This window comes from Rhinopithecus roxellana, chromosome 16 (genome assembly GCF_007565055.1).
Source record: "Rhinopithecus roxellana isolate Shanxi Qingling chromosome 16, ASM756505v1, whole genome shotgun sequence".
Taxonomy (NCBI): Eukaryota; Metazoa; Chordata; class Mammalia; order Primates; family Cercopithecidae; genus Rhinopithecus; species Rhinopithecus roxellana.
The window spans coordinates 9,743,576-9,768,867 of NC_044564.1; the positions used below are offsets into that span (position 1 = coordinate 9,743,576).

The window sequence follows — 25,292 nt, forward strand, 5'->3', positions numbered from 1 at the left end:
TGGCTCACTGCATCCTCCACCTCCCAAGTTTAAGCAGTTCTCTGCCTCAGCCTCCCGAGTAGCTGGGATTGCAGGCGCCCACCACCACACCCAGCTCATTTTTTTTTTTTTTTTTGTATTTTTAGTAGAGATGGGGTTTCACCATCTTGGCCAGGCTGATCTTGAACTCCTGACCTCGTGATCCACCCGCCTCAGCCTCCCAAAGTGTTTGGATTACAGATGTGAGCCACCGCGCCTGGCCGGGCCATCTCTTTTTCTACAGTGGAATTTCTTTTCTAATTTTTTTAACTCCCAAGATATCCTGGAATACAATAGAATTTCTAAGATTTTCACTGGTTTTCCTGAAAGTGAGATTTATCTGATTAGACATAATTGGCATAAGATAGTTGCTTTTATACAGACCGCATTCTGGAACCTTCTTTACTTATACCCAGCCCTTCCCAGGCATCCCATCAGTAGACGATTGCTATAGTTTGAACTTGCATTTGGTGTTTTACCCTTTAAAATACTGTGTCCCTGGAAAAGTAAAAGTGAGGGTTGAGCTATTAAAAACTGGGACTTGACCCAGGAATAAATATTTTTAAAAATCATTGTATCTTTGCGAATGCCCATCGCCCCACTCTGGCCAGCCTTCCCTCGGTGCGTGCTCATGCTCCATTTCTTCCAGCCCAGAATCTCCATCAAGTGTCCACATTTGCATTCTGAGTGCTGAGTGCTCCCAGACGGAGCTGCTTATTAGGTGCGGCTGGCTTTTCTCTAGTCAGGCCAGGCAGAGGCTCCGGGAGGCCCAGTCAGGGGGCTGCTCTCCCCAGCCCCCTCCCTGACTCCCTCTGGTCACCAGAGTCATGTGGCCTCTCAGTGACATATTTAGGGAACATGCCTGGGGAAGCGCGTCCCCGCTGTCTTTCGGGTCCTGTGTGAGGAGCCCCAGGATAGCCTGTTCTGCGTTGCCTTGCGACAGGCCCCCTCGAGGACAGCGCCAGACTCAGAGGCACCCCCAGGGTGGGATCGTGCCGACTCGGGTCCCACGCAGCCACCTCTGTCTCTCCCACTCGCTCCCGAAACGAAGAGACCCGGACAAGCAGCCAAGAAAGAGACGAAGGAACCTAAGAAGGTAGTACAGCCTGCCCCCAGTGCGCCCGGTGGCCGGCAGGGTCTGGGCAGGAGGCACGCTTCCCAGAGCGCCGTCCTCTTAATTCACCACACATGCAAACAGCCTCCTGATAAAAACAGCCGAGTGTCTGCAGTGCACATGGCATGATGAGTGTCTGTGTATTTGTGCCTTCGGATAATAGGATCATAGCCCACCCAGGTCAGCATGGGGACACAGTCCAGCCCCCAGAGGTCCCCTCTGGCCATTACCTGTCAGACCCACCCGCAAGGGACCAGACGGCAGCCGCTCCTTTGTCGCTGTGGTGTGTGCCTGCTGCCGGCTCATGGATTCTCCCAGTCGTGGACTTTGGGACTGCTTTCAGTGTGGGGCTGGGATCATTCAGGCCCCGGGAGCCTCCTTGCCAGTCTCTTGGTGAATGTGCTTGTTTTTCTTAGGTGCGCGCCGAGGAGCAGAGAGTTTAGGTCGCAGGACGAGCGTGTGTTCAGCTTTAGGAGACACTGCTGAGCAGTTGTCCTAAATGGTTGGTTGGACCAAGTCACACGTCCTGCAGCAGAGAACAAGGGCCCCAGATATCCCTCGTCTTCACCAATACTGGGCAATGCCAGTTCTTTAACTTAGCCGTTGTGCTGGGGCTGATGACATCTCATTGTGTCTTACTCTGCATCTCCCCAGTGAGGTGTCATACTGGGCACCTTCTCGTGTCCCTGTTACCATCTCACTGCCCTTTTAGGGCAGTGCTTGTTCAAGTCTCTATCCGTTTTTTTGTTTGTTGGTTTTTTTTTTTTCCATAAAGATGGGGTCTCACTATGTTGCCCAGGCTGGTCTCAAGCTTCTGGGCCCAAGTGATCCTCCTGCCTTATAGCTGGGACTGCAGTTGCAGCCACTGCGCCTGACTTTCCTCTCCGTTTTTAATGGTGATCTCTTAATGACTCGCAGGAGTCCTTTCTGTATTGTGGATATAAGTCCTCTTTTAGGTGTATTGATTGTGATACCGTCTCCCAATCTGTAGATTGTCTTTTAACTTGTGATGGTATCTTTTACCCCAGTACTCTGGGAGGCCGGGCGCGGCAGCTTACGCCTGTCACACCAGCGCTCTGGGAGGCCGAGGCAAGCAGATCATGAGGTCAGGAGTTCAAGGTCATCCTGGCCAAGATGGTGAAACCCAATCTCAACTAAAAATACAAAAATTAGCTGTGCATAGTGGTGGGCGCTTGTAATCCCAGCTACTCGGGAGACTGAGGCGTTGAACTGCTTGAACCCAGGAGGCAGAGGTTGCAGTGCGCCAAGATCGCGCCATTGCACTCCAGCCTGGGCAACAGAGCAAGACTCTGTCTCAAAACACAAACAAAAATGAAGTGCATCATGTGAAGAATAAAGTAAATTTTCCTAATAACCAAATTCTCCATGCATGGGAAACACAGAGGGGCTGTGTCTGCCTCTGACACACACTGACTTGGACAGCCTGCCTTCCACTTCTCAAAGGGGAGGATGTCGGAAGCTTTGTCAGTGTTTAGATGTAAAAAGCTCATGAAGGCACGTTACTGTTCTGACCTATTTAAATTTACGTAAAATACACATAACAAAATGCACCATTTTAACCATTTTCTGAGTGCACAGTTCTGTGGCACTGAGTACATCCACACTGTTGTGTTACCATCACCACCATCCATCTCCAGAACTTTCTCACCTTCCCATTCTCACCTTCCCAAACAGAAACTCTGTCCCCTTGAAACGAAACAGCAACTCCCGGTTCCCTCCCACCTCCATTCTCCTGGTGTCTCTGTGGATCTGGCGACTCTGGGGCCTCACAGAAGTGGGTCCCGTAGAATTTGTCTTTTTGCATCTGGCTGATTTCATGGAACATAGTGTTTGCAAAGTTTTTCTTGTGGTTTTTATATTTAGGGTGAATCCTGGTTCTCTCGTTGGCTACCTGGGAAGAAAAGGACAGAAGCTTATTTGCCAGATGACAAGAACAAATCGGTGAGTGCTGTCGAATACGGCACGGGACGTCCGAGGAACTGTAATGATTTTTCTGTCACTTTCAGAGCAGAGCTGAGTAGGTGCTTCCTGAAGTTTTGAAGTGTCATCGTTAATCAGATTCTAATTCTGTTTAGCTTCAGTCTGCTGACCTTTTTTCTTTCTAAAATCTTGGCAGATTGTTTGGGATGAAAAGAAAAACCAGTGGGTGAATTTAAATGAGCCAGAAGAGGAGGTAAATTGTCATTTTAGTTCCTGTTGGGTGTGAGGGAACAGCTTCGTGTGGCCCTGTGCTATTTGGGCGGCTGCTGCTCCTTTTGGAGCGTCCTGACTGCCGTCCCAGTGGGTTTCTGGTGCACACAGTGCGTATCTGAAGCTGTGTTTCCCTCTGCAGAAGAAAGCCCCACCCCCACCTCCAACCTCATTGCTCAAGGCTGCGCCGCCTGGTCTCACGGGGCCTCCTGGAGCCCCGGTGAACGTGTTCTCTAGAAGAGCAGGTAAGGGTGGCCTTGGAGTGGGAGCTTGCTTGAACGACTAACTCTCCGAGAGAGGCAATGTGTCGCTGTTGTGCATGGGGAGGAGGTGATGGGTGTTGCACCGTGTAAGGTAATGCTGGTGTCACGAGGAGGAAGCCTTGGGGACGAGGGCAGCTCTCCAGAGCGTTACGTGGCTCCACAGCCGTCTGTGTTGACAAGCTGTGGGCACAGCCATGTCCGTGCAGAAGCAGAGGGCGTGTGCCACAGTGGGGTGAGATAGGGAACCACCCCAAGGCCAAAAGCCAAAACACATCTGCTGTGTAGAAAGGTGTCCTTGTCAGGGTTGGGCCACGACATGGCTTCCAGCGCGTCCCTGCGTGCTTTTGCTCTGACACGGTGAGCACTGGAGGCCGCCTGGCGCATTCGCCTCAATTTGCTTCTCCCCCCTTTGCAGCCGGAACCAGAGCTCGCTATGTGGACGTCCTGAACCCGAGCGGGACCCAGCGGAGCGAGCCGGCTTTTGCTCCTGCGGACTTTGTCGCTCCACTCGCGCCACTCCCGATTCCTTCCAACTTGTTTGTGCCGAGCCCAGGTAGGCAGCACAAGCATCAGCCCCAGTCTCCTGACCTTTGACCCTCTTTCTGTGAGTTTCTCCTAAATGTCCTGTTAAAAGAATGACCTGGCCAGCACGCAGAGAGCCTGGGGTTGGTTTGTGTTTTTTTTATGATTTGCCCGCTTCTGCGTGAGTGTGCCGTGTGTGTAGCACGAAACTCTCTTCCTCTCCGGGTGTCTTCAGTGAGACCCCAGGGATGTTCTGGACGGAATCATGGCCTCCTCACTCTCTCATCCCCAGATGCAGAAGAACCACAGCCTCCAGACGGGACTGGCAGGGAAGGGCCTGCACCAGCTAGGGGCCTGGCCAATCTAGAGCCTGCCCTAGAGCCCAAGGTGAGTGGGTGCGGTGGGAAAGAGGGGAAGGGTACCCAGTGAGGAGTCACCTCCCCATCCTGCCAGATAGGGCCTTGCCTTCTGCAAGTCAGTAAGTACCCAGTGTGTACGCAGAGTGTGTTCCATCTTAAATGCCTCACACTTGTGTATGATAGAGACGGAAGGTAGAATGCATGGTGCCAGGTGGGACAGAGCTGTTTGGGAGGACGGAGATCTGGGGATGGTGACGGTGATGATTGCTCAGCACGGCAAATGTGCTTAAAACTTAAAAATGATTAAAGTGGCAAATTTTATGGTATGTGTATTTTACAATTTTTAAAATTGGAAAAAATAAAATTACTCTAAGTTAAAGAGCAATTATCTACCAATAATAAAAGTTAAGTATATCTTCATCCAAAAAAAAAAAAAAACAAATGACTCCCATGTGAAGTGGAACAGCTCTGACCAGCTGGGAGTGGTGGCTCACGCCTGTAATCCCAGCTTTTTGGGAGGCCAAAGTGGGCGGGTCAGTTGAGGCCAGGAGTTCGAGACCAGCCTGGCCATCATGGTGAAACCCCGTCTCTACTAAAAACAAAATTTAGCTGGGTGTGGTGGCAGGTGCCTGTAATCCCAGCTACTCAGGAGGCTGAGGCAGAAGAATCGCTTGGACCCAGGAGGTGGAGCTTGCAGTAAGCTGAGATTGCACCACTGCACTCCAGCCTGGGCAACAGAGCGAGACTCCATCTCAAAAAAAAAGAACAGCTCAGACTGCACTCTCTACAGGGGGAGTCGGACAGGCCTGGGCCTAATAATCCTGTTCTCCATTCATCAGCTGTGTAAAGCATGGGACAGTCACTCACCTCTCTAAGCCTCAGTTTTCTCCTCTGTAAAATGGGAATAACAGTAGCCCCAGATTGCAAGCCTGTTACAGGCAACAGGCAACTGGGAGAGAGCTGCGGAGGTCTAGAGCCAGCAGGGTTGTGCGGCTGGAGCCACGTGTGAGGCACCTTTCTTTTCACTTCTCTCTGAGGAGCACTTTACATGGAAGAGGGCGTTTGCAACCCAGACCAGAACAGTTTCCTATTTTTCGGCCTGGGGTGAGAAGCTTAAATTCCCTGGGATTTGGTTGCTGCAATTCTTCTTTTCCTTGGCAGGTTTTAAGCTCTGCAGCGTCACTCCCTGGCTCTGAACTCCCCTCCTCTAAGCCTGAGGGTTCCCAGGGAGGAGAGGTAAGCAGTGCCGACGCCAGGGCCTCCCACAGCCCAGGCCTCCCCAGCAGCTCACTGTCCAGGTGCCTCTTCCTTTATGGAGGGCGGTACTGGGTAGGAAGAGGCAGTTTAGAAACAAGAGCACCTCAAAGGTGGCGTTCCTGGGGGAAAAAAGATTGCACTTGTTTTAACAAAACCATTTAGGAGCTTCAGGAGGGGTGAAGGGGTTTGAGTTGTCACCTCAGTCCCGGTCCCCTCCCCTCAACAGCATGGAATCGTCTTGAATTGTGAGGTGTCAGGAGGTGAAGCTGGCTTGGGCCAAGGCTGGATTTTCCTCCCAGCCCTCCCCTGAGATAACGGTTGTTTCGGGATAACAGCTTTACATTAAGACAGGAATCTTAAGCTAACACTGGCTTTTTTCCCTTTTGAGTTATATTGATTCTAATGGCATCACAAAGCTTTTGAAATGGAACTGACGGCTTGGATTGGACAGTGACGCGCATGTTGACTTTTGTCTGTGTTTTATGTGTGTTCTTGCTGTTTTGTAGCTTTCGCGCTGTAGTTCAATGAGTTCATTATCACGTGAAGTGAGCCAGCATTTTAATCAGGTACCTGCGGCTGGTGGTCCTCACTAACATGAGAGCTGGCCTGTGTCCCTGAGCACGTGGTGCCGGTTCGCCGCGTGCGCTTTGCCACTAACCTCGCCCGTTGTCTCCCTCAGCGTCACGTGACCAAGGGTACAGGGTTCCTTTCTTTCTTTTTTTTTTTTGAGACAGAGTTTCAGTCTTGTTGCCCAGGCTACAATGCAATGGTGTGATCTCAGCTCACCACAACCTCCATCCACCTCCTGGGTTCAAGCGATTCTCCTGTCTTGGCCTTCCTGAGTAGCTGGGATGACAGGCATGCGCCACCACGCCCAGCTAATTTTGTATTTTTAGTAGAGACGGGGTTTCTCCATGTTGGTCAGGCTGGTCTCGATCTCCTGACCTCAGGTGATCCGCCCACCTCAGACTCCCAAAATGCTGGGATTACAGCAGTGTTCCTTTAAAGGGGGTTTGCTGTGCAGTATCCACATACACCGGGCGACTGGACCAACCCCGAGGTGTCCTAGCGATTGAGTGGGTTCTGTCATTTTGCTCCAATTGGTTTTTCCAATGATGGGCCTGGGGCGTGGCCTCGCCGTGTGAGTGTTTCCCGGGTCAGGATGCTCTCCTTTGGAAGGAAGATTTCTCCTTTCTGATCAAGCATGAGAACATTGGTTTGAGGCCGGGGCGAGTGCAGCAGCGGTGGTGTCCTGCGGCCAGTGTGGGAGGGAGGTGAACGAACCCTTCATCTTCTGCCTGTCACGGCACCAGCTGCAACCGTGGCTCAGCAGAAAGGCTTGCTGCGACCCTTCTGCCTGCAAATGAGAGCTCTGGGCCTCGTGTCGTGGCTGGAGCCTTAGGTCTGCAGCCGTGGGCACCTCCTAACTGCCTCGCACGCTCAGCGCCAACTCAGTGCCGTGCGCACCTTCCTGTTGCATGTTCCAGTGCTTAAAACATTGGCTCTGCACGTTGCTTTGATTTTCACCATTTTTCTATGAACCATAAAATAACTAAATCCGGTGTTGCAAGAAGTGCCTTCAGTCTGCTTCTGTAGCTTATTTACAAGTACCGTAAATCCCACGTAGAAGCAGTGTCTGTATCTGCAGTTGAAATGCCAGCTGCTATGCAGCAGAGCCCCGCTGAGGTGACTTCTCTGTGCTTCTCAGGCTCCTGGCGACCTCCCCGCTGCAGGCGGCCCTCCCAGCGGGGCCGTGCCCTTCTACAACCCTGCTCAGCTGGCACACGTGAGTGACCCTTGCCTTTCTCCATGAGACCCTGACACATCCACTGACTTCCTGACCCTGCTGCTCGGTGACAGCAGCTTTCTTCCCTAGATTCTCTTTCTCTTTTTTTAAAAAAAATATATATTTATGGCCGGGTGCGGTGGCTCACACCTGTAATCGCAGCACTTTGGGAGGCTGAGGCGGGCGGATGACAAGGTCAGGAGATCGAGACCATCCTGGCTAACACAGTGAAACCTGTGTTAAATACAAAAACCCTGTGTTAAAACCCTGTGAAAAATACAAAAAATTAGCCGGACATGGAGCTTGTAGTGAGCCGAGATTGCGCCACTGCACTCCAGCCTGGGCGACAGAGCGAGACTCCATCTCAAAAAAAAAAAATATATATATATATATACACACATATATATATACACACATACACATTTATTGAGACAGGGTCTTGCTCTGTTGCCCAGGCTGGGGTGTCGTGGTGCAATCTCTGATCTCAGCTCACTGCAGCCTTAACCGCCTGGGCTGAAGCAATCCTCCTGCCTCGGCCTCCTGAATGGCTGGGACTCCAGGCGCGGTCAGCACACCTGGCAAATTTTTGTATGTTTTGTAGAGACAGGGTCTCACCTCGTTGCCTAGGCTGGTCTTGAACTATTAGGCTCAAGCGATCTTCCCACCTCGGCTTCCCAAAGCGCTGGGATTACAGGCGTGAGCCATCATGCCCAGCTTCTCTTTTCTGAATGAAAGTTGCACACCTACTGTGTGGCAGTCCACAGGGCACTGTGAGGAGCCACGCTGGGCCCTCCCCGGCTGCCATTTCTCCCTCTGGACACCAGGCCCTTAGTGCTCTCGTGTGGGGCCCTGTGTGGACACCAGGCCCTCTGCGCTCCCCTGTGGGGCCCATTGTGGACACCAGGCCCTCGGTGCTCCCGTGTGGGGCTGTGTGGACACCAGGCCCTCGGTGCTCCTACATTTGCTTTGCCTTTTCCTAGGTTGCAGTTTGTAAAATGTGCTTGGCTTTCTACTTGTGTATCCCTCATTCAGCCCCCAGCTCTGCCATGTCTGCTGTTCTGTCCTCCTGGAGCCCGTGGTCTCTGAGCCAAGTGTGTTCTCTCCTCCCTTGGCCTGGGCACCCGAGTCTCCCCGGAGTCGGTCCCGCAGCTTTGGAATCCTATGTTGCTGCCTTTCTTAGTTACTCCGTTTGTCTTGGTGACACACATCCTCCAGTAGCTCTTGCTTTTTTTTGTATGTTTTTTATTTGTTTTTCCTAAAAGCTTCTTGACAGAAAGATCCCGGGGTGACTTGGGAGAAGCCTTTCATGTCTGGAGCCGCCTTTCTTCTTCGGCCTATCTGGCTGGCTGGTAAAATTGTTGGGCCAAAGTTGCTTTCTTCAGAACTGCAAGTGGCCTTAGGTTTCCTGGTGCCTGTGGTTGCTGAGATTCCAGGTCCATTCTGCCTGCAGCCCCTTTGGGGGTCCTGTTTCCCTGGGACCTGCAGGGCCTCACCCTCAGCCCCCTTGGGCCTGAATGCATGCCCTTCAGCTGGGGAGTGTTGTAGAATGTTTTCTGCGGTTTCCCTCCCTCAGCCTCGTCTCTCCTCCCCTCTCCCTTGCCTGTGGAGTATAGACTGGCTGTCAGTGGAGGGGAGCCAAGCGGGGGCCGAGGTCTGGGGCATCTTGGGATTCAGCCCCATTGTCACCCCAGCCTGCCCTCACGGCCTCACAAACTCCTCACGGCCTCACACACTCTTGACTGCAGGCTTCCTGGGCTGGGGCCCAGCATTCCTGCCCTGGTCCTCTACAGACGAGGCCGAGGCTCCCAGGACCACTCCCCACAGCTGCCCCCTGGCTGTCACCTGCTTTTCGGCATCCAGACTAGTCGATTTTGGTGGTGTCCTGCTTCCTTTGCCATGTAGTTAGTACCTCTACACAAATTCCTTGGCTTTCCCCTCCATGAGGCTTTGCAAGGGAGTCAGAACGGATGCCTGCATTGGCCGGCTGTCTGCACCTGGGGTCCCCGCGTCCCCTGCAATGGCCAGGCCTGGCCACCGCTCCTCCCGGTGACTCCGGACAGCCAGGCTGGCTCTGCAGAGCAGTTCTGGGTCTCATGGCCCTGACGAAACCGCAGCACCTCCGGGCGACCCTCACAGTCAACACTGATGGTTAAGGACTCAGTGCTTTCAAGGGAGCCCAGGGCTTGGCACTGACTTGTCAGTTTCCAGAGGCTTTTAGGAACAAAAACGAAGCCTTCAGCTTGTCGGCGCCAATGGCCCATGCAGTTCATTATGTGGACCAGCCCCTGCCACGCTGTACCCGGGCACTGCCCATCCTGGGGGTAGGCATGCAGAGGTCATGCTGTTGATTTCGTTCCAGGCCTGCGCCACCTCCGGGAGCTCAAGGCTAGGGAGAATTGACCAGAGGAAGCACCTGGTGCCAAACTAGGCTTGTCCTGCTGTGAACTTGCACTTGGAGCCCTGACGCTGCTGTTCTCCCCGAAGAACCCGACCGACCGCCACGATCTCCGTCCCGCCCCCAGGGAGACACAGCAGTGACTCAGAGCTGGTCCCATGCTGCGCCTCCCTCCTTACCGCCCATTGTAATGATTTATTTTGAAAATTAATTCCACCATCCTTTCAGATACTGGATGGAAAGACTGAATCTTTGACTCAGAATTGTTTGCCGAAAAGAATGATGTGACTTTCTTAGTCATTTAGGATGATTTAAGGATGTAGTATTCCTGGTCATTTAAGAATGTTCAGGGCCGGGCGCGGTGGCTCAAGCCTGTAATCCCAGCACTTTGGGAGGCCGAGACGGGTGGATAATGAGGTCAGGAGATCAAGACCATCCTGGCTAACATGGTGAAACCCTGTCTCTACTAAAAAATACAAAAAAAACTAGCCGGGCGAGGTGGCGGGCGCCTGTAGTCCCAGCTACTGGGGAGGCTGAGGCAGGAGAATGGTGTGAACCCGGTAGGCGGAGCTTGCAGTGAGCTGAGATCCGGCCACTGCGCTCCAGCCTGGGTGACAGCAAGATTCCGTCTCAAAAAAAAAAAAAAAAAAAAAAAAAAATGTTCATTCAGCTGGAGCTGTCTCTGCCACAGGAGAGCCACACGGTCGGTAGCAACCAGGGCCTCTGCAAGCCCAGCTGTGAGCCACTGGCCAGTGAGTCCCGCACTTCCTTTAAGGTGCTGGGAGCAAAGAGTGACTGTCTGAGGCAGACCCCGACCCCTGCTCTGCAGCGTCTGGGCCCTCGCCATGTTTGAACCTGGCCGAATGAGTGGAGGTCGCTGTGTTCTCAGTCAGCGTCTCCGAGGAGCCTCGGGGTTCCTTCGGCATTCGTTCAGTTTTTGAGAGAGGCCCTAGTTACTGAAGTGAATTTCTTTCCTGTAACAAAGACGTTTCCAGCCTCACTTTACTTTCTGTGGCCTGATGAGGACCATGGGTGATTTTGTGCACCCAAAGCACTGGCGGCTGCCCACCGTGTGGCCCAGTCACTGGGAAGGAGCCCCAGAGAGCCGGCTGTCTGACACGATGGCTCAGCGTGGTCATCCAGGGTGAAAACCGACGGTGTGATGTTTGATTTGGGCTTCATTTTGCGTGTAGGAGCATGGTTAGACTCATTGTGAAGGGGCCTGGATGCAGTGCTCTAAAAGGCTGCACTTTCCGTGAGCACTTTTCCTGGTGCAATCCACGTGACCCACTTTCTCACCTGGGGGACATTGGTTCAGGGGTTGGTAACATCTTGGGGAGGGTATCTTAACACAGTTTCTTGACAGCTGCTCTGGAACTTATTTCTGCCCCGAGTTTTGCCACACTGAGACTTTGAGTAGCTCCTGGTGGACTCAGCCCTGTTGAACTCAGAGAGGGGCCTCCTCTCACTGATGCAAAGCTTTAAGGCTTCTCTGACTGTTCTGAAAACTCTTTGTATTCTTGTCAAGTCTAAAGAGACCGAAGAAAAGATTTAAATACTAAAAATCAGTAGATAATTTCTGTAGGTTCTGCTGGGGAAACATAAACTGTTCGGTGTTTTACATTTAAGTATAGAAATTGTAGAATGTGGAATTAGCACAGGCCCTTCCTGACTTTCTGTTTCACTTGATCATTTAGCCCAGACCACCCAGGATGTTTTCCAAAATGTTTCACAGGCGTGTCCCGCTGGATCCATTTGTCCTTGTCAGTTGGAGAAAGGCCAGTCCCTGTGATGGGGCAGCCCTCTCTGTTCCTTGGTCAGCTCCTGTGATTCCTGGGACCTCTTCCGGTCGGCCCTGCCCGCTGTTCTGGGGTCGACTGCCACGACTTTTGATTCAAGAAGCTTCCTCCAGGCGGGAGCGGCTATTTTTCCTAAATGAGACTTGTTACATTGCAAATTGTTGAATAAAATATTTTGCGCTCCTTCAAGCATCTTCACTTGTGGTTCCCTTTGGTTTGTTGGAAGTCAGTGAGTGCAGGTGTCGGCAGCCTCGGCACTCGCCTGGCCCGCGCCCAGGTCCTCTCCTCTCCGGGGACTTGCACCTGCGCTTGCTGGGACCTGCCGGGCTGCGGGGCTGCGGGGCGGGGAGGGGCGTGGGAGAGCCGTCCTGGCCCGGTGCAGCGCAGTCCTCCCGCCGCCAGAGGCCGCTGCGGGCGGGGCCGTGGCGCGGGGCGGGGACCGGGCGCGGCCCCGCGGCGGCCGTTGCTGGGTCCCAGCCGGGCTGACTCCGCCTCTGGGCGGACGGGCCTCCGCGAGTACGGAGTGGGCTTCGGAGGCTGCGGGGCCAGCCAGGGGTGCCCGGTTCCCGCCCTCTCCCCGAGCGGCGCCCCAGTCGGGGTCGAGCCTCGCCCGCGACAGGCCCTGCCTGCGGACCGCCCTGGGAACGGCGTCTGGGAGCCCCGAGGGGCTGGCGGGACCCGGGTCCCGGGCCATGCGGCAGCCGCCCCTGCCCCTCCGCGACCACCCCCGGCCCAAGCGGGAGCCGCAGCGAAGTTTCTGCTCCTCGCTGCGCCGGCGACCCCGGACCCGGCATCCCTGACCCCTCGCCCTGCCTGCAGCCCGGCGCCGAGGCCTCCCCTGGGAGGGCCCGCCCATGCCGTCCAAGGCGGAGAGCCTGCGGCCTTCGGAGCCGGCCCCGCAGCTGCCTGAAGGGAGGACGCTCCAAGGACAGCTTCCCGGCGCTCCGCTGGCCCCGCGCGCGGGGTCCCCACCCGATGCTCCGGGCTCCGAGAGCCCGGCGCTCGCCTGCAGCACTCCGGCCACGCCCAGCGGCGAGGACCCGCCAGCCCGGGCAGCACCCGTCACCCCACGGCCCCCCGCCAGGCCTCGGCTGGAGCGAGCCCTGTCCCTGGACGACAAGGGCTGGAGGAGGAGGCGTTTTCGAGGCAGCCAGGAATGGGACCTGGAAGCCCGGAATGGGACCAGTCCCTCCAGGGGCACAGTGCAGAGCGAGGGTCCCGGGGCCCCCGCCCACAGCTGCTCCCCGCCCTGCCTGAGCACCTCCTTGCAGGAAATCCCCAAGTCCCGCGGGGTCCTGGGCAGTGAGAGAGGGAGCCCGTCCTCGGGGGGTAACCCTCTCTCTGGGGTGGCCAGCAGCTCCCCGAACCTCCTGCACAGAGACGCCGCCGTGGTAGGGAGCTCGTCCAGGCTGCCCAGCCTGCTGCCCCCGCGCCCGCCGCCTGCCCTGAGCCTGGACATCGCCTCCGACTCCCTGAGGACAGCAAACAAGGTCGACTCGGATCTTGCAGACTACAGGCTCCGCGCGCAGCCGCTCCTGGTGCGTGCCCACAGCAGCCTGGTCCCCGGCCGGCCCCGGAGCCCCCTGGCCTGCGACGACTGTTCCCTTCGATCGGCCAAATCCTCCTTCAGCCTCCTGGCGCCCATCCGCAGCAAGGACGTCCGCAGCAGGTAGGGCCTGGCGGGTGCAGCCCCTGCGCCGCCTTCATTGTAGTGTTCAGGCTGCTGGAACCTCGTGAGACCGTTCCCATCCGCAGCGTTTAAGATGCCTAAACAGAAAGAATGAAGCGGGTCTCCCGCAGCCCCCCCATCTCCCAGCCCCTCCCCACGGCAGCGCCCTTCCCATCTCTCCCGAACTTCCCAGAACTTTTCCTGTGTGTTTCAGAACCATTCGTGGGCGTGACGTTGTGTTAAGGTAGACAAGATGGCATCCTGTATACAATTATGTATCTGGCGCTATTTCTTGTTTAGTCTTGAGAAATTTCGTCAGTGTACATGATCTGCCCCTTTGGTTGTTTCTGTTTCTCTCTCTCTCTGTGGCCCAGGCTGGAGTGCAGTGGGGCGATCCCGGCTCACTGTAACCTCCACCTCCTGGGTTCAAGGGATCCTCCTGCCTCAGCCTCCTAAGCATCTGGGATTACAGGCGCCTGCCACCACACTCAGCTAAATTTTGTATTTTCAGTAGAGATGGGGTTTCGCCATGTTGGCCAGGCTGGTCTCGAACTCCTGGCCTCAGCCTCCCAAAGTGCTGGGATTCCAGGCGTGGGCCACTGCGCCCAGCCCGCCCCTTAGTTTTTTTCTGCCGCAAGAGGCCCCGGATGTGTTGAGGCTACCTCGTTTAGCCACTTTCTCACGAGGAACATTTTGGTGGCTCCAGCTGTTGCTGGAAGGAACGGCACTGAACCCATGACCTCTCCCAAGCCTGGTCTTGTCTTGGGGTCGCAGTCTGGGGGCCTGTCCTCAGATGCTCCCACTATGACTTGGCAGAACCACCCGCACCCTTCCTTTCCTCCCCTCCCCACTGCCATGGTGCCCAAGTCTTGTCTGTCAGCCGCCGCGGGAGGCAGGGCAGGTGTGAGAAGGGAGTGGTGTGAGGTGGTTTCTGTGTTGGTGTCCTGGGGCCGCTGTAACTCATGGCCATGGACTGGGAGCCTTGAAACAGCAGAGCTGGACTCTCTCCCAGTTCTAGAGGCCAGAAGTCTAAAATCAAGGTGTGGCCAGGCAGCCTCTCTCCAGAGGCTCAGGGGAGGGTCCTCCTGCTGCCTCTCGCTCCTGAGGCCCCAGTTGTTCCTTGGCTTGTGGCACACTCCCGTCTCTGCCTCTGTCTTTCTGTGGCCTCTTCCCTGTCTCTCTCTCTCTCTCTCTCTCTCTCTCTCGGCCTCTTCCCTGTCTCTCTGTGTTCCCCTCTCTTTTTATAAGGACACCAGTCATTGAATTTACTGCCTACCGTAAATCCAGAGTGATCTCATCTCAAGATCCTTAATTTTTTTTTTTTTTTTTTTTTTTGAGACGGAGTCTCGCTCTGTCACCCAGGCTAGAGTGCAGTGGCCGGATCTCAGCTCACTGCAAGCTCCGCCTCCCGGGTTTACGCCATTCTGCCTCAGCCTCTGGAGTAGCTGGGACTACAGGTGCCCGCCACCTCGCCCGGCTAGTTTTTTGTGTTTTTTTAGTAGAGACGGGGTTTCACCGTGTTAGCCAGGATGGTCTCGATCTCCTGACCTCGTGAGCCGCCCGCCTCGGCCTCCCAAAGTGCTGGGATTACAGGCTTGAGCCACCGCGCCCGGCCAAGATCCTTAATTAAGTACATCTGCAGGCCGGGCGCGGTGGCTCACGCCTGTAATCCCAGCACTTTAGGAGGCCGAGGCAGACGGATCACGAGGTCAGGAGATCGAGACCATCCTGGCTAACACGATGAAACCCAGTCTTTACTAAAAATGCAAAAAACTAGCTGGGCGTGGTGGCAGGCGCCTGTAATCCCAGCTACTCGGGAGGCTGAGGCAGGAGAATGGAGTGAACCTGGGAGACAGAGGTTGCAGTAAGCCGAGATCGCGCCACTGCACTCCAGCCTGGACAATAGAGCAAGACTCTGTCTCCAAAAAAAAAAAAAAAAAAGTACATCTGCAAAGACCTCGTTTCCAAATAAGGTCCCATTCCAAGGTTCTGGAGGTCTAGGGGTGGACATGACTTTGGGGATCACTGTTCAGCTCACCACAGTCCCCGAAGGTAGCCTCACTTCCCTGCGCCTGTGGTCCACCAGCAGGCAGGTGGGCTTAGGCATAGAGTGAGGGCCCGTGCCTGGCTCCCCCACCATACTCCCCTCCTGTGCATGGATGGGGGAGGTGCGGTCACATACAGGCCAAAACTGTTGCTTTTGTTAAAATAATTCACCGCAGGGTTTCTTGTAAAGGGTAAAATTTTTTCATGCATCTAAAGCATCACATTTTAAAATGAGATTCAGTTTACGTAGATACACCTGTTAGAATGACAGTCGTGTCTCAAATTTGGATCAGGTCATTGTTTTCAAACAACCAGGAAACGAGGGTTGATGTGGATCCTTTAACCCAGTTCTGCTGTCTAAAAACTTCTCATTTACAGACCTCCAGTCTGTTCCAGCATAGGGGTCGGCACACGCTTTCTGTCAAGGGCGAGGCACGGACAGTGGGGACCAAAGGGCGTCTGTGTGCCAGTGAATCTATTGGGGACACACATTGGAACCTCGCTGTTTTTTCTTTCTCCGCCGTTCCACACAGTAAAACCCATTCTGAGCTTGTGGGCCGCACGTGCACGGGCTGGTCCGCCCTGTTTCAGAATGGCTGCTGGCCTTTGCCAGTGCCTTGGGGCTGCCAGGGCGGGTTAGGGGGGTGCTTTCCTCACCAGTTCCTTTTGCTCTGAGAGCCGGCCCAGGCTGCAGCAGCTGGCCTGAGCGTCCTTATGCAGCAGCTCTGCAGTGTCCTGGCCCTGGATGTGGGTCCGAGGCAGCTCTGCCCCTGCCCGTGTCAGGACACGGGAATGGCTGTGAGGGCCGCCCCTGGCCTGCTGTTACTAACCATGCTCTGGACAGAGCTGAGCAGACCGACCACGCGGCTGCTGGTGTGGACATGATGGGCGCTGCCGGCAAAGGCGCCATGGACCTCGAGTCTGGTGACCAAGGAGCCCCTGCTGGGCCTGGGATCACTTGACAGCAGTGGCCACAGCAACACTCTCTGTCCCGAATGACCACTGTGTGAACACAGCTGTCCCGACCGGAACTGTCAACAGTTTTAGGGGTGAGGTAGCGAGGTTCCTCCCTGCTGACATGATTTAATTGTGTCCAGTGAAGCTTGGTGAGCTGCAGCCAGGATTGAAGAAGTTCTCACGGGAGGTCACAAGAATCCGGCACTATGCTCTCGTCTCCCCTTGCGAAAGGGAACCATGTCAGAAGACGGCGGATCTAGAAGGAGCAGCACAAGTGTTACTTAGGGAAGGAGTGGGGAGGAGGGCGGGCAAGCCTAGCCCACGGCGTTTCTGTGTCGTCGGCGAGCTGAGAACGGGTTTTACCTTTCCACATGGTTGGAAAAAGTCAAAACAATTCTAATACTGTTTCACAGTCCAAGAAAATTGTCAACTTCAGATTTCAGTGTCTGTAAATCAAGCATCTCGGGCACACAGCTGGCTCCGTGTGTCCACATCCCCTGGTGGCTTTTGCGCCACTGGGTGGCCCATGGAGCAGCAGGCGTGCGCTGTTGCCTCTTGACAGGTTACCAGCCCTCGTGGCAGAAGGTGCTGAGTGTGGGGAGGGGCAGGGACATTGCTGTGCCACACGGTGTGTTTAACCATTTGCATACACTGCCGTATTAAAATCTGAAAGTGCCAGCCTAGACAACATGGCGAGACCCTGTTTCTACAAAAATAAAAAATAAAAAACTGGCCGGGCGTGGTGGCACTGCACCTGGAGTTCCAGCTACTTGGGGGGCTGAGGCAGAAGGATCACTGGAGCCCTGGAGGTGGAGGCTGCAGGGAGCTGTGTTAGTGCCACTGCACTCCATCCTGGGCACAGACTGAGACCCTGTCCCCACCAGAAACCAAAACAAGCAAACCCAAAACTGCGTCAAAGCCACGGGGCGTCAAGGAGATTAACGCGTTTCCGTGTGGCTCGCCTGGTCTCCCTGTCTTAGACCATCCTGCCTGGTGTTGGGGCCAAGGGAGAAAGGAGGAGAACCAGCCCCTCCCCGAACAGCGCCCTGTGCCCACAGCCGTGGCTTCTAGTTTGGGAGCTCCTCTCTGGTTTTCCCAGGACCCCACCACCAAAAAGCCCAAAATATCACCCTCTCATGCCTCTTCCCGGGAGGTGGGGAGGGGGTGTGAACCCGCTCTGGGTGTTTGTGCAGCCAGGTCGGGCCCTGTTTTCCTGGAGAGCAGACAGCAGCGCCGCAGGGTCCAGGAGAGCTCTTGCTCGGGGTTGGGGGCAGCTTCTGACATTCTGTGGGTTTTGCTGTTGTCCCTGGGGACCTGGCCGAGACCCCCCCAGGGATGTGTCCTGTGCCTGGCCCTGAGCTTGGGGTCCTCCCGTCACAGGAGTTACCTGGAGGGCAGCCTCCTGGCCAGCGGGGCCCTGCTGGGGGCAGACGAGCTGGCCCGCTACTTCCCAGACCGGAACGTGGCACTCTTCGTGGCCACCTGGAACATGCAGGGCCAGAAGGTGAGTGGTGCTGGGTGGCGCTGGGCAGGGAAGGGCGGGGCGGTGCTGGACAGACGTGGGTGAGGGAGATGGGGCAGTTCTGTGCCTCGTCCTGGGGCCGGGAGGGCAGAGCCCCGAGGTGCACTCCACTGCGAACCGCAGTACAGGAGGGTGAGAGTGGGTAAGGACCCCCGTCCTCCAGAGCTCCCACCTGCACCTCCATGGCCGTGTGGCTGCAGAACGGAGGGGAAGGGATTGGGTCACCAGGCCTGGCTGAGAATCGTCTGCTCAAGGTGAGCAGGAGGGCAGCCAGCAGAGCCTGTGTGGGGCGGCTCAGGGGCAGGTTGGGCCCCACAGGCTGGGGTCACGGTGACGGGGGGTCATACAGGAGTGGTTGTTGGACAGACTCGTGTTTGGAGAGGGAAACTGAGGCCGTGGGCCAACCTGAGGTGTGTTTGGTGTGTCAGAGGCTGCCTCGGAGACCGACTGGGTAGCTCCCTTCTTGGCCCTGGCTTCCATCTCCCCTCATTCGGAGGAGTTGCTGGTACTTGAGGTGCTGCAGTGGGACTCGCCCACAGGCGCCTGCAGGTTTCGGGAGGAGCCGGCCCACCATGTGCTCCCTCCTTCCAGGAGCTCCCGCCCAGCCTGGACGAGTTCCTGCTCCCAGCTGAGGCCGACTATGCCCAGGACCTGTACGTCATCGGGGTCCAGGAGGGTTGCTCTGACAGGTAGGGCGGCCGCAGGCCCTGCAGTGCCCGCCCAGGGGCTGCTGTCTCTGAAGCTGCTGGGCGTTAAGATCTGGGTTGTGGCTGGGCACGGGCAGCCTCCACACCTGGGTGGGATACATGAGTCGGTTTCTTTTCCGGTGGCAACTTGGAGAGTTTAAAATCAATGAGATTTGATTTTGGTAACAAATTGTTGACGTGAGAGAGTAGAAGGGCAGCAGGGAGCAGGGCCGGGCTCCGAGGCCTCCTGGGGCCCCCACGTTGTGGCGGGAACAGCAGGGGGCTGCCGCTCACACAGGTGCTCTCGGGGAAGGAGCCCTGGCCCCACGTTGAGGTGGGCCCCACTCCCCTGGCCCATGAGCCATGCAGGCAGGAGGAGCTCTGCTCACTGGGGTCTCGGCAGGGATCCAGGGGAGCCACTCAAGTGGAACTGAGGCCTGTGACCCCCGGCAGGTCCCAACTCTGGCCCACAAGGCCCCTGGCAAATGCTTCTCCATGCAAGACTCCGAGGCCAGGTCGTGGAGTTTCCCTGGTAGCTCCTCGAGGGGCTCTGGGCGGCAGGTCTGAGGGTGGCAGAGCTGGGAGGCCATGCCCCCCAGCCGACCACACTTCCTCCTCTGCAGGCGGGAGTGGGAGACTCGTCTGCAGGAGACGCTGGGCCCGCACTACGTGCTGCTGTCCTCGGCAGCCCACGGGGTGCTCTACATGTCGCTCTTCATCCGCAGGGACCTCATCTGGTTCTGCTCAGGTGGGTGCGGCTGGAGGGGTGGGCACAGCTGGAGGGTGGCAGCCCCCCTTTCCACGGCTGACCTGTGGCTTTGGCAGGAGAGGCACACTTTGCGTCTGGGATCTGGGGATTGCTATGTCACACACAGGCTCCACAGCGAGCCCCCACTGGCATGCGGGTCCGGCCACGACCCCCGGCCTGGCAGCGTCCCGCAGGTGAGCTGAGGGCTGCCCCTCCCACAGAGGTGGAGTGCTCCACGGTGACCACACGCATCGTGTCTCAGATCAAGACCAAGGGGGCCTTGGGCATCAGCTTCACCTTTTTTGGCACCTCCTTCCTCTTCATCACGTCCCACTTCACCTGTAAGTTACTTGGTGCGCGCACCACAGGTGCTTCGTGAGAACATCATTTCTCTCCTGACCAGGACCCTGCCCAGGGCAGGGGTCCTGGCTGCTGGCTTCATCTTCCACCTAGGGCCGTGGGGCGGGCACCATGCTTGCTAAGATGCATGCTGAGGACCCCCAGCAGACCCCGGCACTGAGGGCAGGCCATGCTGGGCCCGCGCTCCATCCTCCGAGGCAGAAATGTCCCTGGCCAGGCCTGGCAGCGGATGCCCGGTGGGGTTGCGTCTGCAGGGGGCGCGCAGTCAGGGCATGGTCCAGAGGGGCGGCTGTTGAGGGAGACCCAGAACCCTGTGACCCCTACCCCATTTCTGTTCCCACAGCGGGCGACGGGAAGGTGGCGGAGCGGCTGCTGGACTACACCAGGACCGTGCAAGCCCTGGCCCTGCCCAGAAACGTGCCCGACACCAACCCCTATCGCTCCAGTGCAGGTGAGGGCCCCACACTGCATGTGGGTGGTGCTGCCATGGTTCACACACGGGGCGCCCGTCGTTTTTACGGCAGCTCTGCAGAGGCAGCGTCCTGAGCTTTGGGAAGCGAGGGCCAAAAAGTTCAGGTGCCCCCAGTGCATGGCCCCTCGAGGTTCTTGAGCACGGTTAGTGGGGTGGGCGGATCCCATTCACTCACAGCGTGGCCTGCTAGCCTGGGTCCTGGTCCTCACCACTGCCCGCCCTGCCACCTCCCCTGGCTGTGCGGAAAGGAGCAGAGATGTGGTCATCACCTGCCATGGGCGCCGTCTGCTCCTGAGGCTGCTCCAGGTGCCTTTTGGAGCTGTCCCAGTGCGAATCCCACCCGAGGGCCCTGCCCCACTGGCTGGCCCCCGAGACCCACTTCCCCTGGAAGCCACTGCCAGGCCGTGTTCTGGGGAAGGGGAAGGGCCTGCCGTTGCTCTGCCTTTGCCCACGCATGGCCCCCTGCGCCGCAGCGGACGTCACCACCCGCTTCGATGAGGTGTTCTGGTTTGGGGACTTCAACTTCCGCCTAAGCGGCGGGCGCACGGCCGTGGACACCCTCCTGTGCCAGGGCCTGGTGGTGGACGTGCCGGCGCTGCTGCAGCACGACCAGCTCATCCGGGAGATGCGGAAAGGTGAGGGCCTGGGAGGGGGGCAGGCGTGGCGGGAGATGAGGAAGGGTGAGGGCCTGGGGTGCCGCGGCTGGCACAAGCTGGTCTGAGCCAGTCCGGGTGCCCATCCCGTGGTAGGGTCCATCTTCAAGGGCTTCCAGGAGCCGGACATCCACTTCCTCCCGTCATACAAGTTTGACATTGGGAAGGACACGTACGACAGCACCTCCAAGCAGAGGACGCCCTCATACACGGTGAGCCCCGCCCGCGGCCGGCGCAGAGTGCTTCCAGGGCGGGCACCTCCCATAGCCGGGAGCCAGTGCCTGGCATCAGGGGTCTCAGCCTGGATGGCCTTGACTTGAACCTCAGCTCTGCACCCTGGCCTTGTGGCGAGTCCTCTTTGGTGGAGAACGGCACCCTCTCCATGGGTATTTTCAAGGCTGGGTGAGCCGAATGGCACACAGGGCACCGGCCATGCCCTCGCCCCTGGCGTGCAGAGCCTCTGCCCATTGCACCCTCGCTCACCCTTCTGCCAGGCCCATGGCTGCAGCTCTGGGCACGTCCGATGTCTGCTGGACGCCTCAAGAAGCCACTGAGGCAGAGCAGGGTAGGAGCAGCCGCTGTCCACAGGGTCTCTCCAGCGGCGAGGGACAGGCCCTGGCCCAGCTGGCCACAGACACCAGGCAACAAAATGGGCATAAGTGTTGGGGGTCCCAGAAGGCTCCCTCGGGGGGCACTTGAGAACAGCGGGGAGGTGAGTGGGCCACGCCCCACAGCGCCTCAGGAGTAACTGGACCTCCTGCCTCCGGAATCTTCCCGAAGGACCGCGTCTTGTACAGAAGCCGCCACAAGGGTGACATCTGTCCTGTGATCTACTCCTCCTGCCCCGGGATCAAGACCTCCGACCACCGCCCTGTGTATGGCCTCTTCCGGGTGAAAGTGAGGCCGGGGCGAGACAAGTCAGTGTTCTCCCGCGCACCTTCCCTCTCGGGCCTGGGGGTTGGGCCGTCATCCCATGAGCTAAGAGGGTCCCTGTCATCGTGGGGTTCCACTTGGGGCTTTGTCCTGGGACCTGCAGGGCTGTGCTCCCCCAGGATTGGTTGGACTCATCCTGGAGCAGGAAGAAGGCAGGAAGGGGAGAGACTCAGCTTGGGGGCTGGGTGTGGCCAGCTGGAGGGAGGAAGGCCTTAAGCACTCAGGCGTCCGCCCCATCCTTCCTGTGGCTCTCCCAGGGACAGGTCTCCATGTGCTTAGAGGCAGTGCCAACCCAGGCCAGTGCCCACCTAACAACCCCTCCTCATGGCCCTGGGCGCCCTCCTGACGCCCCCTCCTCCGGGCCCAGGTTCGGCCCCCTCCTAACGCCCCCTCCTCCTGGCGCGGCCCCCTCCTAATGCCCCCTCCTCTGGGCCTGACTTCCTCCTAATGCCCCCTCCTCCTCCACAGCATTCCGTTGGCAGCTGGCAAATTTGATAGAGAACTATACTTACTAGGAATTAAAAGACGGATTTCGAAGGAGATTCAGAGGCAGCAAGCACTGCAGAGTCAGAACTCCAGCACCATCTGTTCCGTTTCTTGAAGTCTGCTGAGCGAGGACCCACAGCTGCAACATGGGGTGATTGTATTTGATCAAAACCCATCGGGAAGGATGAAGAGTTTGCCGCCTTTTGTGGATCTGAGGGACTGTGGTGCCCGTGCCGCTGTGCCAGCGTCCCAGGAAGAAACCACCCCTAAGTGAGTGTGTCCTTCTCCATGGCAGGTCCACACGGCATGGGTGGGCAGGGCGTGGACCCGCCGCAGCACCACAGACCCCAGCCACTCTTGGGGGCAGACGTCAGAATCCGGTCCTGAGCAGCTCCCGTGCCCTGGGGGCAGTCACAGAGCGCCCCCCACCCCGCCCCCGCGTGCTCTGCGCCAGCCTCTCCCTCTACACCTGGAGCAGGCGTCCATCTGTGTCCTCCTGGCAGCCCCTCAAACACACACCACCCCATGTCACACAGGTGTCCAGAGCAAGGCTGGACCTGGGCTAGGTGACCCCTGGGGCCTCAGACCTCTGAGTGGGCCCCAGAGCCCAGCTGAGGAAGCCACACGGCCTCCAGGACGCAGTGCGGTTCTCCTCCGCTGGGCTGCAGGTCAGCCTGCCGTGGGGCAAAGAGGCCCGCACCCCAGCATATGGGCCTCCCTGGCTGAGTGAGAAGCCACCTCCCCTCTCCTCTCATCGGCCAAGCCTGTTGGCATGAAACCTTCTCATGGTTTTGGTGACGTAGACAGTTTGCTTCTGTAACTCCAGCCACAGAATGACATTAGTGGAACCTGGCTGGGGAACTGCTGGAAGCTTAGGATGCCACCACCTTGAACACCTAGGCCAGGGATCGCCACCAGGTCCCAGGTTTCTTTCTTGGAGAGTTTAGAACCGTTCACTCTTGCTTTGTGTCCCATTCCATCTCTTGAAAAAATGTAGTCTTTGAATGTGTGACAATCTAGGGACATTCAATCTAGTCTTTTAAATTATTTATTTTTCCATATTTATATTTTTAAATAAATGCATATATTGAGTCTTAAACTCTCTTTCTGGCCAAAGACTGAAACCTGGAAGAAACAATATACATGCACACCCTGTTCTCACAATGTCCTTGTTTTAAAGGCTGTAAAATCCACAGGCAAAAAGTTTGGTCTCAACCCTTAACAGCTGACTGTGATCTTGTCCAGCTCATCTCTGCTGTCTTTAAAATCCTACATTCGGCTGGGTGTGGTGGCTCACTTCTATAATCCCAGCACTTTGGGAGGCTGAGGTGGGCGGATCACCTGAGTGCTGGGCAGATCACAAGGTCAGGAGTTCAAGACCAGCCTGGCCAACATGGTGAGACCCGCCCCCCACCCCCCCAACTCCATCTCTACTAAAATTATAAAAATTAGCCGGGCATGGTGGTGGGTGCCTGTAATCCCAGCTACTCGGGAGGCTGAGGCAGGAGAATCACTTGAACCCAGGAGGCAGAGGTTGCAGTGGCTGAGATCGCACCGCTGCACTCCAGCCTGGGCAGCAGAGCGAGACTCCATCTCAAAATACATAAATAAATAAATAAAATCTTGCATTCCTAGTTCACTGCCCCAGAGATCAGCGTTAGTTGGAAAAGAGTTTGAGGAAGACACAAATACTTCAGACCTGATGAACCATGCTGGTTATCAACAATGCCAGTGACTAGTACATAAAACTTTTATTAGCAGCAGCTTAAAAAGTAAGAACACAAACCCCAAGTCTCTTGATAAAAATGGGTCTCTTGGGCCAAGTGCGGGGCTCACACTTGTAATCCCAGCACTCGGGGAGGTCCCAGGTGGGCAGATCGCAAGGTCAGGAGTTCGAGACCAGCCAGGCCAAATAGTGAGCGCCCGCCCCCCCGCCCCCCTGTCTCTACTAAAAATACAAAAATTAGCCGGGCGCCTGTAATCCCAGCTACTCGGGAGGCTGAGGGAGGAGAATCGCTTAAACCTGGGAGGCAGAGGTTGCGATGAGCCAAGATCACGCCACTGCACTCCAGCCTGGGCAACAAGTGTGAAACTCCATCTCAAAAAAATAAAGAAGGCCGGGCGCAGTGGCTCAAGCCTGTAATCCCAGCACTTTGGGAGGCCGAGACGGGCGGATCACAAGGTCAGGAGATCGAGACCATCCTGGCTAACACGGTGAAACCCCGTCTCTACTAAAAAAATACAAAAAAAAGCTACTCGGGAGGCTGAGGCAGGAGAATGGCGTAAACCCGGGAGGCGGAGCTTGCAGTGAGCTGAGATCATGCCACTGCACCCCAGCCGGGGCGACAGAGCGAGACTCCGTCTCAAAAAAAGAAAGAAAGAAAGAAAAAGCGAAGCAAGGAGGAGTGTGTCAGGGAAGGCAGGCGTGTGACCTGCGGTTAGAGTGGAGGCAGTGAGGGAGAGCCAGCTGGGTGTGGCAGGGAATGGAACCTGTGTTGGCCTTGGCTTCCAAAGCACAGACCCTGAGGGCTTATTGGTAGCAGTTTCTAGAATGTCCTCCGGCTTCTCGGTAGTTGGAGCAGGACTGTGCTTCACTGGCATCTTCAGAAGCTCAACCCCAGGCCTGTGGTGCGGGAGCTCTGCGTTCACCGTGCAGCTGAGCATCAGGGGCTGTGTGCTGTCAGGAGCTTCTGTCCCAGGTGTGGTAACAACAGGATGTTTCTAATGAAAGTCAACTGTTAAAACAGACACCGTCGTCCTCCCGCTCCGGTCCTCCAATCCCACCAGGTGAGCAGCAAGCTGACGCTTCCTACGTGGGCAAATTCCAGCAGTCACCATTGCTGGAGTGTGTGTTGTAAAGGCACAAGGTCTTACAGAAACTACAATAGCCAGAGGACAGTCAGAGGCTAACAGGAGTAAAGCTTACAAGTTTAATTTCCTGAAAATATCCACTTCCTCTCCCATCTATACCACAAAGAGGCTGAGCTTCTCAGCTACTCAGAAGACAGGACCAGAGACTGTTCTCTCCTCCTGACA

At 56.6% G+C, this 25,292-nt stretch overlaps 2 protein-coding genes across 13 annotated transcripts in view; both read left to right on the plus strand.

Moving 5' to 3' along the window:
* The window catches only part of SEC16A (SEC16 homolog A, endoplasmic reticulum export factor), a 44,221-nt gene extending 33,830 nt beyond the window's left edge, over window positions 1–10,391 (plus strand). For 7 of the 11 annotated variants that reach the window (XM_010372717.2, XM_030919521.1, XM_030919523.1 and 4 more), the window contains 10 exons: window positions 962–1,114; window positions 3,017–3,094; window positions 3,270–3,326; window positions 3,486–3,588; window positions 4,022–4,159; window positions 4,421–4,515; window positions 5,649–5,723; window positions 6,251–6,310; window positions 7,453–7,530; window positions 9,890–10,391. In XM_010372717.2, the coding sequence (XP_010371019.2) occupies window positions 962–1,114; window positions 3,017–3,094; window positions 3,270–3,326; window positions 3,486–3,588; window positions 4,022–4,159; window positions 4,421–4,515; window positions 5,649–5,723; window positions 6,251–6,310; window positions 7,453–7,530; window positions 9,890–9,958 (906 nt within the window). In that variant the 3' untranslated portion in view covers window positions 9,959–10,391. The remainder of the gene's footprint in view (window positions 1–961; window positions 1,115–3,016; window positions 3,095–3,269; window positions 3,327–3,485; window positions 3,589–4,021; window positions 4,160–4,420; window positions 4,516–5,648; window positions 5,724–6,250; window positions 6,311–7,452; window positions 7,531–9,889) is intronic. The other 4 variants (XM_030919524.1, XM_030919528.1, XM_010372724.2 and 1 more) reach the window with 3 other exon arrangements.
* Window positions 10,392–12,164: 1,773 nt separating this feature from the next.
* Window positions 12,165–23,355, plus strand: INPP5E (inositol polyphosphate-5-phosphatase E). 2 transcript variants are annotated; one of them, XM_030919529.1, is made up of 11 exons: window positions 12,165–13,393; window positions 17,777–17,900; window positions 18,510–18,607; window positions 19,228–19,352; window positions 19,574–19,693; window positions 20,056–20,163; window positions 20,658–20,819; window positions 20,934–21,049; window positions 21,618–21,754; window positions 22,239–22,407; window positions 22,552–23,355. In XM_030919529.1, exons 1-10 carry the CDS (start codon window positions 12,579–12,581, stop codon window positions 22,369–22,371), a joined length of 1,938 nt encoding a protein of 645 aa, XP_030775389.1. In that variant the 5' UTR covers window positions 12,165–12,578; the 3' UTR covers window positions 22,372–22,407; window positions 22,552–23,355. The 2 variants fall into 2 exon arrangements, with proteins under 2 accessions (XP_030775389.1, XP_010371028.1); XM_010372726.2 differs by having other exon boundaries at window positions 22,239–23,355.
* The last annotated feature ends 1,937 nt before the right edge of the window (window positions 23,356–25,292 follow it).

Coding starts and splice junctions, on each gene's coding strand:
- INPP5E (XM_010372726.2), top strand. CDS start 12,579: ATGCCGTCCAAGGCGGAGAGCCTGCGGCCTTCGGAGCCGGCCCCGCAG. Junction 18,608..19,227: donor CAGGAGGGTTGCTCTGACAG/GTAGGGCGGCCG, acceptor CCTCCTCTGCAG/GCGGGAGTGGGAGACTCGTC. Junction 20,164..20,657: donor CCCCTATCGCTCCAGTGCAG/GTGAGGGCCCCA, acceptor CCTGCGCCGCAG/CGGACGTCACCACCCGCTTC.